The sequence below is a fragment of the Alosa pseudoharengus genome, unplaced genomic scaffold (assembly GCF_046254945.1).
Source record: "Alosa pseudoharengus isolate Yale_2024_CS ecotype anadromous, Long Island Sound unplaced genomic scaffold, YU_APseudo_1.1 YU_APseudo_1.1_scf_8, whole genome shotgun sequence".
NCBI lineage: Eukaryota > Metazoa > Chordata > Actinopteri > Clupeiformes > Clupeidae > Alosa > Alosa pseudoharengus.
The window spans coordinates 8,232,881-8,245,863 of record NW_027468870.1 but is presented as its reverse complement, the minus strand read 5'-3'; the positions used below and the strand labels follow the sequence as shown (position 1 = coordinate 8,245,863).

General features: G+C 38.8%; 1 protein-coding gene across 1 annotated transcript; it reads right to left on the bottom strand.

Annotated features, from left to right (window-relative positions):
* Nucleotides 1–381: 381 nt before the first annotated feature.
* On the bottom strand, nucleotides 382–11,887 carry LOC143112169 (C-terminal-binding protein 1-like). Its single transcript, XM_076274416.1, has 9 exons — nucleotides 11,817–11,887; nucleotides 10,387–10,541; nucleotides 9,920–10,064; nucleotides 8,315–8,521; nucleotides 7,991–8,205; nucleotides 4,178–4,308; nucleotides 2,060–2,187; nucleotides 1,715–1,835; nucleotides 382–1,435 (listed from the first exon to the last, which is right to left on the bottom strand). Exons 1-9 carry the CDS (start codon nucleotides 11,821–11,823, stop codon nucleotides 1,246–1,248), a joined length of 1,299 nt encoding a protein of 432 aa, XP_076130531.1. The 5' UTR covers nucleotides 11,824–11,887; the 3' UTR covers nucleotides 382–1,245.
* Nucleotides 11,888–12,983: the final 1,096 nt, after the last annotated feature.

Here is a 12,983-nt window from a genome sequence, read left to right as displayed (position 1 = left end):
CGAACAATCCCAAAAGCTCCTGTACTCTCAGTAGGCCTATAAGAAATGATGTATGTTATCAAGTGCAGAAGTAAGCTATGTGTAAATCAGCTGAGTTCTACCAGAGAAGTTTTAACCCAGGTACACCGTGGAAGTCTGATGTAAACTAACAAAACATAAGATGAAATTTGAATGTTTGCAAACTGTGTGTCCTTTGAACTATATGGAACATCATTAAGTAGTAACTGACCTCAACACGTATTTCATTCACCAAAAAGTCATTGTTTTGAAATATATTGCGCACATCTAAATAACAGCAGGGAAAAAAGCCTACACGCATACAGCAGAGTCCAACATTGGGTACCAATTATTTCTCTCAGGGTAATGTTCAACACCCTAATGTTCACACTGACAGATTTTTTTTTATTTTGTATTTTTTATCAAGAACTACAGATCACTCAAAGGGGAACTACATACTTACTGTGCTATTTCGTAGCTTCCCTTCTGAACTCATTTGCACAGGAACCATGAATTGACCTAATTACTGCAATGGCTACATATGCATACTGACCGAAAAAGGCTACAAATGGCATAAATGACTAGTGAAATATTACTAATATTAATATAGGAGGGCAGTTATTTACAAATAATGTTGGCTTAAAGTCTTACATTTACCTTAATCATAACTTTGCTTTGTGGCACAGTTTATCTTACAGGGGCAAAAAACACAACAGGCAAAGTATCATGTTTCCCAAAGAAGTCCTCACACTTAACATGTTTTGCCAATGTGAGGATGCTTGATGTTGAGTGTTTTAAATGAGTAACTAATAATGAATATTTTGGATAAATCATAACAATACTAACTTTCTGCTGTTAAACAATGAAATTCTTAAATCCTTTAGTTTTATTTCCGACTAGCTGATTTAACTATGTCTATACCTGAATGCAGAGGGAACACCAACAAATATTGGAACTCGAATAAAACAAAGGCAATAAAATTAAGTTAGGAAAAAAGACAAAGAGACAAGGCCATTACCACCCTCAATACAGTATGACAACATGTTGTCTTCATTGTCCATTATTGTGTCATTTTGAATTCAATGGATAAAAATAGTTCTACTGCAAAATCTTCTCTCTCAAAATCTCATATGTATTCTGAGGTTTTTGAGTGTTACATCTTGAAAAAGATTGTATGGTCTTTTGTGACAATTCAGGCAATGTCGATGGCGGGGGTGCAGACAGACAATCAGAGAAGTGAGCAGGGTGCTACTGATCTGTTGGTATATCTCTGTCTGTTTCAGCCTTGGACGGCTGACTTGGAGATGGTGTGTGGGGTGGACGGGAGACAGGGGCAACACCATGAGCCATGGGCAAAGTTCCTGCAACAATGCCTTCCATAGCAGCACCCGTGCCCATTAAGCCTCCTGCAGTCACCCCAACCAGACTGGAGGAGAACCTGATAAATAGAAATTACAGTGACATGAACATCAGTATGCATAATTAATGGATTGCTATTGTAAGAATCATACATGTCCTTACACTTTTCTAAGGACTACTACCACATAGTGGAGATAACACAATCACCTATACCTAAATAACTCTGTGTAACTCTGTCTGTGAAGTCTGTGTTCAGTATAGTCAATGCTCAGGGGCTATTCAGACTATGCTTAGTGTTGGTTTCAAAACAAGATCATTCTCACTTTGAAAAAGCGGTACATAAGTATATTGCTTTTACCTATAAGTACCAGCTCCATTAAGTTCAGGGTGTACTGTGCTGGGGTCCATGCTAGGCCACTGAGGTGCAGTCTTTAGATATTCCTTATTCACACAATTCTTCAGACTGTCAGGAATGCGTCCTATGGGAAAGACAGAATTATGTCAGGTATCAATCATGTATCAATATGTACATTCTCTGCTTGTTACATATCCACAGATTCTGTTCAAGTTGTTATATGTTAAACAATAACACTTTTCATTGGATTTATCATTTAATTCTCACTTCAGAGCAATATTTGAAATGACAGACTTAGACAGAATTTACTCATCCCACTGTTCATAGAAATCCAAGACAAGACCAAACCTGTTATGGCACGTCGCACCTCCTTAGCTGCCTCCTCCCTGGCTTCAACTGATGCCTGTTCACTGTACCAGGATGTGTGGGGTGTACAGATGAGATTTGGGGCATCTTTCAAGGGGCCTTGGGAGAAACTAAACAGAAAAGGCATTCCTCAAGGAAACAGCCAATTGAAAAAAATGACATGGGGCAGTCTGTGTCCTACTTATCATGCTATAAAGAAGCACACAAAATTGTAAATCAAGAATATAAATGAATACTGTTGCATATTGGTGGTACCATATCGTGCTCAAAAAGAGGCCTGACCCCCTTTTTTAGGTAGTGGAGGGCATTTAAGGGCTCTATCTTACACCTGGCGCATCATGGCGCCAACCGCAATGCAAGTCTTGTTCCTACCTTACACCCAACACAATGATCATCATGATGATGATTTTTTCTACCAAGCGCACAAGTTCACAAGTTGTCAGATGAACACTGTTAGAATTTCCCCCAGCTATTTTGAAGGCGCACTGACCCAGCAAGGAGTCCCAGGCAACAGACTGGTGCTCTTGGAAGAATGTCCTTAGGATTTGTATTCAGTCATTCAAATATTATTGGGGTAAGTGTTACTTTTTTTCAGGCTATGTTTTCTATTGTAACCCCTTGTCAGTCAATAGTGAAAATATATAACTAAGTGTATGACAGTTTTGTTGTCACCTAGGAGTTCAAATACTAGGCGAGTGCTTTCTGTTTATGAATACCACAAAAGGATATTGTACTATTCAGTTCTTAGACAAGCACCTCCTAGGGGCAGCCGTGGCCTACTGGTTAGTGCTTCGGACTTGACCCTGACCAGTAGGCACGGCTGAAGTGCCCTTGAGAAAGGCACTAACCCCTCACTGCTCCCCGAGCGCCGCTGTTGCAGGCAGCTCACTGCGCCGGGATTAGTGTGTGCTTCACCTCACTGTGTGTTCACTGTGTGCTGAGTGTGTTTCACTAATTCACGGATTGGGATAAATGCAGAGACCAAATTTCCCTCACAGGATCAAAAGAGTATATATACTTAGTTGAGACACAGTTGGATGTTCTGTAGTAATATATGTGAATAACATCTTGCAGTATCCCTTGACTTTTAACTAAGACCAAGAAGAGAGAACACATCACCCCTGTGTTGGCTGAACTTCACTGGCTCCCTGTTTCCTATAGAATTGATTTTAAGGTTATGTTAATTACTTACAAAGCTCTGAATGGCATAGCACCTTCATATATCTCTGCGCTTTTAATATCTTATCAACCACAAAAGAAACTTAGATATTCCAATTCTAATCTTTTAATTGTACCCAAAGTGCTCCACAAGCAAAGTGGAGAAGCTGCTTTTTTTTGCCAAAACTATGGAACACCCTGCCTCTGTGCATCAAGCAGGCGAGTTCAGTAAATATTTTTTAAAAAGAGATCTGAAAACATACCTGTATAAGAAAGCCTTTAGTTAACTTATCTTATCTTGTAGACTACTTTTTCAGATTATTCTACATCTGCTGCCATTGGAGGGCGCAGCCTGCCAGAAGCAGATGGGCTCCCCCTATTAAGTCAGGTTCTGCTCAAGGTTTCTTCCTGGTATATGGGAGTTTTTCCTTGCCACAGTTGCCATATGGCGTGCTTGTGGGGGGTAAAGGGTTAAGGCTGCCAGTCTTAAATGTCTGTGTATAAAGTCAAATAATTACGACATATGCTAAGAACATGCTAAAGCTGGCTGCTTGGAGTCCGCATCAACGGGGCCTAAGCATTTGTTAGCCTAAGCATTTGTTAGCAAAGCCTTTATATATCTATAGTAGTATAATAGTATTTCTGATATGTTGCTGATTGGATCATAAACGGCCACAGCAACAAAGGGGAATGACTGACTGTTCTCTATAATTGTGTTACATGTTATTTTCTATATTTCTGATATGTTGCTGATTGGATCATAAACGGCCACAGCAATGAAGAAAAGTGAAAGTGATTGATAATGACTGACTGACTCTATTATTGTGTTACATGCTCTAAATGTAAAGCACTTTGAGCTGCATTCTGTGTATGAAAGGTGCTATAAAAAATAAAGCTTATTATTATTATTATTATTGAGTTAGCAAAATTGAAAATGCAAACCTAAAGGGCTCAGTCTCATGTACATCTAGGGCAGCACCCCGTATTCGGCCCTCCTTCAGCGCTTGTGCCAGTGCCTTCTCATCCACCAGCCCACCTCGGGCAATGTTCACCAGGAAGGCCCCCTGCCGCATCTGTTGAAACAATGACAAAACATTATAGTCAAATGGCTCACATGGACCGATTCTGCCTACATTAATTACTGTTAGCAGTATACATAATATGACTGCAGCACGGTGCTCTATTTACAATCAAAAGAAAAATAATGTTTCTCAACTTCTCTCCATCACCTACTCCTGAAACTCTTTAAGTACCGCAAGTCTTACATGTTCCCCAATGATTGTTAAAACTTAGATTTGTGCTTATACCTGTACATGTAAATTTCACAAATTTTGAAAATAAAAATTAGGGCTGTCAAAATAACTGATTAATTTCGATTAATTAATTTGAGAAAAAATAACTGATTAAAAAAATTAGTGCAGATTAATCGATTCCGTATGACCTTTGACCCCGAGCCATTCTAGTCAGTAAAAATTAGACTGTAAAATGAAGGAGAGAGAAGAAAACGTGCTGCCTGGATCATTGATTGGAACATTTACTTTTAAAAAATGGCCTGATGGTGTTGATAAAAAATAGTGTTGAAAATAAAATCCTCTGCAATGAAATGCCTTGTATGTGAAAAAAAAAAAAACCTTCTTCCCGAAGCACTTTTGAATTTATTTCCTCAGCATATTAGGTCATATCATAGATTATTATGGCAATTATTTGAACAGTGAAAATAATAATAAAAGAGTTTTTAAACTTTAATGTCACTAATGCTGATTATTCAATGATTCATTTGAATTTAAATATTTAAAATACTTTCACAGCAAAAATTATATATGCGATTAATTTAGATTAATTAATAACAATTACATAGTGTGGTACCCACTAGCTTGTCTTCCATTTGCCATGTTATATCGTCTGTATAGTTCCCATAATCTGGTTAACGCATACATCTACTCACAACACTTCCTGACGCTCGACTTCTGTCATTGTCCCATTGCGGAAGCGCGTTTTCGCGCCGGGGCCGGTCATTAAACATTCTGCAGGGGTAGGGAGCAGGGCATTATACTACAGGGGTGTTTAGGATATTCTTTTGGTTGTATTGTTTCTTTATGCCTTGTGGTTATGTACGTATTTATAACGGACATATGTTTTGTTCATTATATACTTTTCTGTTGTTTTCTATATCATGGTTATGTTGATTTATGCTATGTATTATTGAGTCACATTTTGAGTGCTTCCTTGGTTCAATGGTGTGCCTCAATTATCCCCATACGGGCCATTTGAGAGTAATAGCTGGGGCTATTTAATGGGGTAGCTCAGTTCCCATTGCATAGTAGGTGAAGGACTCTCCTGTTGTGAGGCAGAGTAAGTGTTATGCTGATACTTTGGACTGTGCATTGTTTGTGCTATTTTTGTTTGTTTTTGGTAGGGAAAAGTATTTTGTTTATTAGTGTTACTATTTTTGAATACGGTGAAAAATAAATAATTAGAGTTAACAGAACCTACATCCTCCTCTCCTGCAAGCGCCTTTTTCTCCATTTCCACCTAACTCACAATCCAACACGTGGGTTGACCGCCCAGTCGCTCACAAAGTGTAAGCATACCAAATTTCTGTAAAGTAAAAGAATGAAACTGTAGCTTAAGCAGTTCTTGAGTGCTGAGCCCCTTTTGTGCAGAATTTCATGAACTCATAAATGCAAGGGAGGTTCTATTCCTTATCGGCTTAGTGTGGCTACATTCCTATCCAGTTTCATGCACCCCAGTGTTTCAGTGTCCTGGACCTGGGTATCATTGACTAAAAAATCTGTGGGGGAAAACCTAAAAATAACTTTTTTCACAAAAATATTATGACTGCTGTGCTAGTGCTAGCGGTGGTCATAACAATTTAACTTCTTGGTACTATGCTTCTTTTAACACTAAATATGCAGTATAAGGTGATTTGACAATGATGTTTCCTGAGTACATACAGCATGTTTTTAGGCCTTACATTTTTGTTTCACCATGAATTTCTTTTAACTATAAATTTCAAGTGTATGGTCAAATTCTAGACTGATGGAATGAATTTTGCCATGACCTCGAAAACACTATTGTTTCTCATCAAGACTTTCTCTTTTATGTGAAATTCTGGAAAACCTGGCCCCATCATTTTAGCACATTAAAGTAAAAAACATGGACCGTACCACAGTTTTGATACATTTTCCCAGATGGGAAATATTAAATATGAGCATGATGCATATACATGCTGAGCACAACAGACATGTGGGGGTGCTATAGTTCAAAAGATCATAAATGTTTTTAATGTGAACTTGTAAATAGGGTGTAAGCCCAAAATTATTCATACCATATCGATTTAATGTTGATTTTCTCTATACCAATATGTTTGTTCTGACTGAAAATGACACTGCCACTTGCCAAAAGGTTGTAAGACCATGTTGTAGAAACATGGAATAAAAGAACAGGTTTTCATTATTTTTTTTACATTTTTATGAAAAATGGTATGTCCAAAATAAGTCATACCCTTTGTAATAATCGATCAAGCATCTCCGTGTCTCCACAATGAGCCCCCCCCATAATTTTGTGATGGGATGAAACCACCAAACTAAATACCATACGAACCACCAAAACACCATACCCACAGTGAAAAACAGCTATAAAATAGTATTAGTAGTGTATGTATTAGTTTGGGGTTTTGGGGATTTTCAGACAATGGGGCCTGGCAACATTGTTAAACTAAATGGCATCATGAGCACAAAAAGACTACTTCAAGATTCTGAAGGAAAATCTCAGGCACTGAGCAGGGAATCTTAGACATACAGCATTGAACCTTTAAACAAGACAATGATCTAAAACATCCAGCCAAAGTGGGAAATGAATAATGAACAGCAAATATTATCAAGATTTTAGAGTGGCCCAACCAGAGTCCAGACCTGAATCAAGAACTATTTCTGCCTCAAAACCTGGATTGCTGCTAAAACAGTGCGGTCCAGAATCATTGTGGAGACAAAGAGAGGCTTGGTAGCTATTATAAGAACCATTTAAATAAAGATGTTTCCATTGATTATTTAAAAAGGGTATGAATTATTTTGGACGTGCCATTTTCATTAAAAGATTAAAACTCTTATTTTTTTGATTGCATGTTTCTATCACAGTGTCTTACAACCTTTTGGTATGTGGCAATGCCATTTTCAGTCAGAACAAACATATTGGTCAAGAGAAAACATTAAATTGATATTTGCCAGGGGTATGAATAATTTTGGGCTTAACTGTATACGCATGTGTACATTACACATGCAAGAAACCCTCAAATGGTAAATTCTGAAAATACTGAGATGGCCAACCGTAAGCATTATGTATTGATACAGAAATGCTGTGAAGACACTCGCATCCAATACACATTCCAAGCTATATTCTAATAGTTGCATGTATAATGTTGCAGACACAAGATATTTAACTGACCAGATGTCTTCCCAATTTAAGAGACATGTAGAGATTGAGGTTATCTGTACCGCAAATGTTTACTATTTTATATTCTGTACCAATTTGTATTTGTTTTTGGTCTAGTTATATGTAATAATCTATCATACCAAATGTGCCTGAAAGAATCATGGTCTAAGATAATTAGCTCAGTCAAATAACACTATAGCTGAAATTAGTGTAGCAAGGTACTGAGTGACAAACAGTCACAATACTTTCTGACATATCTGCTAATGTGAATGGACAGGCTAAACTAATTCAGAGGTGCAGTTATGGATGTTTAATCGCAGTTACCTGTTTGATGGTGAAGTCATTGATAAGGTGATGGTTGTGTTCATTTAGACTACAGTGTAAAGATACACAGTCTGAATGAATGAGAAGGTCCTGCAGTGTTGACATTCGCTGCAGACCCAGGGAACGCTCCACCCCATCAGGCAGATATGGGTCGTAAAATATCACATTGAACCCAAAAGCTTTTGCACGCAAAGCCACAGCCTGGCCGACCCGCCCTGCACAGCATCAATTAAAAAAATGCATTAGACCACATTCTCAACAATTTCATTCATGCAAAAAGGCAATAGCTACTAGCAACAAATGGAATGCCACTCCCCTTCTTACCCAGACCGATGATTCCCAGAGTTTCTCCACGTATCCGAGCAGCTCCCCCGGCAACCTCCCTTATCTGCTCCACACTTCCGGCCCGTGTGCCCTCGCGCAGTGCTTGGTGCATCCAGGTGACTCTCCGGTATAAATTGAGGATGAGACAGAGGGCAGTGTCTGCTGTCTCCTCCACCGATGAAGACGGCACATTACACACTGCAATACCTGTTGGGTGTAAAGAAAGCTTGTAAAAGACCATATGCAGTAGATGAATGAATTCAGGATACCACAAAACAGATAGCTTGTTTAGTTTAGAAAATCTACTGACTGGCTATATGCTCATCGCCCTACTGTATTATCTTCAAGGGAACTTCAGAGCATTAAAGAAACTAAAATAGGTTTGTTCACCATGTGACATAGATAAAACAACACAATGGAAGAGTTGTAGCAAAGTGGATAAAGAAACACCCATGGAGTTCAACTGTAGCCTACATGAAGCTCAATATGACCATTTCTTCAGAAGACAAAAAGTAAAGTTGGTTAGAAGAGATTGCTGTTTGCAAGCTCAAAACTGCAAGGGCACGGAAACTGCAAAAGAGGACAGGTGGGCTAGCTATAGGCAGTGGTCAATTCTGCATGAAGTGCAACAGTTCAGATTTCCCCACCAGAGAATGCAGCTGTGTAAGGGCCTCAATGGAAACAACAATTATTTGATGACCCAAAAGCAATTTAGATACATTTAGAATGCATGTGAAGCTACAGCACATACATGATCACATTGTACCCAGCAGGACATTAAGTGGTTTAAGTATGTACAGACAAAAGCACAAAAAACTACATGTTTACGTGAGAGACAGATAACAGTTCAGGTTCATGGTAACCTATGAGTAAACAAGACGATTTGCCGTGGACCTGTGCTAATCTGAGGGATAGACAAAACATAAAGCACAAAGGCAACCAGCATAAAACCACTGCACCTAGACATTCAGGCAAAATGCTGTACACTCAACACAGTATCATGCCGCACAAAACATGCATATTGTAATATTAATAAAAGACTGTTTGGGACTGTTCATTTTTATTGCTATGATGTTGTGTGCATCTGTATGAACAGGATTTTTACTTTTGCCCCTTGCATCGCGGGGAACCAATCACATCTGTGTATCTGATATAGGCGGGCCAGAGGCGAGCTAAACAGATGACAGACGTAGTGTTATCCAATTGCGTCGAAGTCTGGAATCAGTCAGTTAACATTGTTCGTATAGTGTTATCCAATAGTGTGCAGTGAGATTTTCAAATGCGTGCTTGGTGCCGCCCCTCGAGTTGGCCCATTACATTATTCGTGGCCAGACCCTAAATCTTTCAGATTAGGTCTGGTCCTCCAGGCTAAATTAAATTTAGGTTGAGTAGAGAAATTGAAAGATTGTGAACTTAAATATAGAACACAAAATGCATTTGCATCATAATACTGAAGAAAGTGAACAGTGACCAAACAGAATTCGAGTATTTCCTTGCTATTTCAGATATTGAACTAGCCTACTACAAATACTATTAAAAACATTATACTGATTTTTAATTCTGAAAATAGTTCATATTCATTCATAAGTAAATATGAACACCTACCTAGCTCTGCAGCTGCTTTGATGTCCACATTATCAAAGCCACTGCCTATTCTTACAATGATGCGCAGGCTCTTGAACTTGTCGAGGTCATCACGAGAAAGTGTTATGGTATGGTACATGAGAGCTCCCACTGCCTCATTCAATACCTGAGGGAAAAAAGACATTTTCTAAATGTTTGAACCTATGACAATATGAAACGGGTATGTCTGGGAGAACACATGAGATGTGAAAGCTGACCAAAAGCAATGCTGCTTTCCTTTATATCAGTTCATGATTATAGATGAGAAGAGAGATACATAGGAAAAAGTTGTTATGCATGCAGTGTGAAACAAGATAGATAGCATTGATAACACCTCACATTGATTGTGTAGATCTCACAACATATTATTTTTATAACATACTGTAATAGTGATTGATGACATAGTAGTAGAGTAGCAGAAATCCAGTACACTAAAAGCAGCATATTACCTTTTCATGTATCTCCTGGGTTGACTGGGCATCACAGAATGCAACGGTGGCCACATCCTTCAGAACAGGCATTTCCACAGTACAGTCACGGCCATCTAGGAGCGCCACTAATGGGCGCGGATGCATCGGTCCATTGAGGATAGGGGGACGAATTCCTGGAAAAGTAATTGATCAGGCTTATATCTAGCTTATAGCACTGTTTATGAAGTAATAATAATAAAATAAATGGATGGAAATGTGTAGATTAAACAATGGAGTAAAAATGGATCAATATTCAAGGGCACAATACCATTTAACTCACAGTAAAAGAGTTTAAATGTCAAGCGATAATACCAAAATAAAGTGTGTGTGTGTGTTGGGGGATCATTTTTAGTTAAGGTTAGGGCCTCTTCCCAAACACTGAGACACTGATATTTTACAACAGGCAATAGTAATGTGAGAGGTCCTCTCATAAAAGAAAACAGCAGATCTTTACAGTACCTCCACAGACCTGACTGTTTTATCTAATAGTGTGTTATCCAACCCAAACGTATAGACACATATAGCACAAGCTACATTTATATATCTTCCTCAACAGCTTATTATTTTCAAATGGCCGTTCAAATAAAGATATCATTTTCAGATATGTACTTAGAGATAAATATTGACTGTGCGGTTAGTCACTTGCTTTAACCCTCCATTGCTGAACACAAACTGAAGATGGGCTGGTGTTCACCAATTCCCATACCATGTTAATTGACATCCTCATGTATTAATGCTTTTCTTTGGTAGATATTTTAGTCAGGTCCATTTTGGCTGAAACCCTATTAATGCCTGAAGTCAGTAAAATCATTTTCGCTCACAATGCTCCCATTTTTAGTGGTGACCTAATATACACTGATCTAAAGGATTATTTGAGGATCATCCACCAGGAATTAAACAAATATTGTCTAAATGTGTTCAATTCTGTGTATATACATTACAGGAGAAGCAAGCACAACAGAAAACGAAGAGACAAAACCATAACCTAACAATATGGAGAGCCTACAAGGCTGGCAGCACTCACACCATATGGTTGTGGATGCTTGCTTTGAGTATTGGAGGCCTACTAAAAGCAGCCATAATGGCCATGCAAAAAAATGCCCCTCCTTCACTTCTCAGTCATTCCTCCTCCCCCTCTCTGCCTGTGAGAGTCTCAGCCAGCCACGTAGGGAGGGGCTGAGTGGGTGATACTGCTGCAGTACCCCACCCTGCCCCCCACACAGGCTGGAATGCGCATGCGTTCAAACACACAAAAACAATGCAGGAAGAGCCTACAGGAACACTAGCTCACACAGACACAGAGGAATTAAAAATACAAGCATGCAATCACGAAAGCCTGTTCGGCCGCCTCCCCACCATCTCACTCCCCACGCCCGCAGAAAAAAAGCAGAATTACTCAACCCCCCAACCTTGCATGCTGCAGCCGACCAGCCTGTCTTCCTTTCTCCCACTCCACTTACACTTGCCGTCAAAGCGCTCTAGCTTGGCGTCCTCCCAGCTAAGGGTTCTCCTCCTCCTTTGAAACGCAGAGCACCAATCAGAGACAAAGGTCACTTTGTCTTACCCAATCAGCATTCCTTTTGTTTGGAGAAGGCACTCGATTGGCCAGTTTGCCCAAGTGTTTGTCCTTAATGTCTTTAAAGAAGCAGTGTGCACCATGATGCGTCAATGAAGTGTGATCAGTTGTTGAATTAAAATTCAGCCGTCTCTGAATATTTCCTGTTTTGGAAACACAAAAAGCAGGTGTTTATGTTCATTGTGGTATATACATCCTTCTCATTTTGTATATGTACTTGGAAATATATACAATTCTGTAAATACAAATATGTAACCAAAAAATACCATTATAAATAAACTTTCTTGCACATTTTATGTGTTTCGTGCAAAATCATTCTTCTCAGTGCAATCTTTTTTTGTTAAATTGTCTAAAACGTAATGTACTTATTGCCCACTTACAAAAATAGGTAGGTCATTTATGCGGTTTCAGCCAATGAAGAAAACTTGATGCCTCATCTGATCTGACCTGACAATTAAGTGACATATCTAGCTTACAGAGAGGTTGGGTTGTGTCCCCCTCTGTAAAAAATAACGGACTTTTTTGAATGCTTTTTTGAATGAAGTGGGGGAGGGTACTGTGCTTTTTTTCTCATTACCCCACCCTGGCTATGTCCCTGCAATTAGTCTCGAAAACAAATGAACCGTAGAGGTTGTGTCTTTCAAGCGTGATGTTATGTCAGACTAATCAAACAGAGAAATAATGTCTACAAAATAATTGTTCAAATCATGATTAAATCATGTATTCATTTGTATAACAATAATTGGGGTGTCTATCAAATGTTTGTGTTTCATTTTACACTGCCGTTTAAATATTTGGTGTCACTTTAAAATTTCCTTTCCAGTCCATTATAGCTGACTGCTTCTTCACTATATGGTCCTTGCATAGTTTGGAGATCACTGTGTACCTAGAGATTGGCATGGTTTTATTTCAGTTAGCCTAATAGCTGGTTTGCTTTGCATTGAGAGATGATCTTGTGGGAAGTAGCCCATGCCAATCTCTAGGTATGGTGAAGGGTATG

Excerpts from the sequence above, each read along its gene's own strand:
- LOC143112169 (XM_076274416.1), bottom strand. Across the intron at positions 8,522-9,919 it reads CAAAGCAGCTGCAGAGCTAG|GTATTGCAGTGTGTAATGTG; the intron begins GTAGGTGTTCAT and ends TACACCCAACAG. Across the intron at positions 8,206-8,314 it reads TCTGGGAATCATCGGTCTGG|GGCGGGTCGGCCAGGCTGTG; the intron begins GTAAGAAGGGGA and ends GATGCTGTGCAG.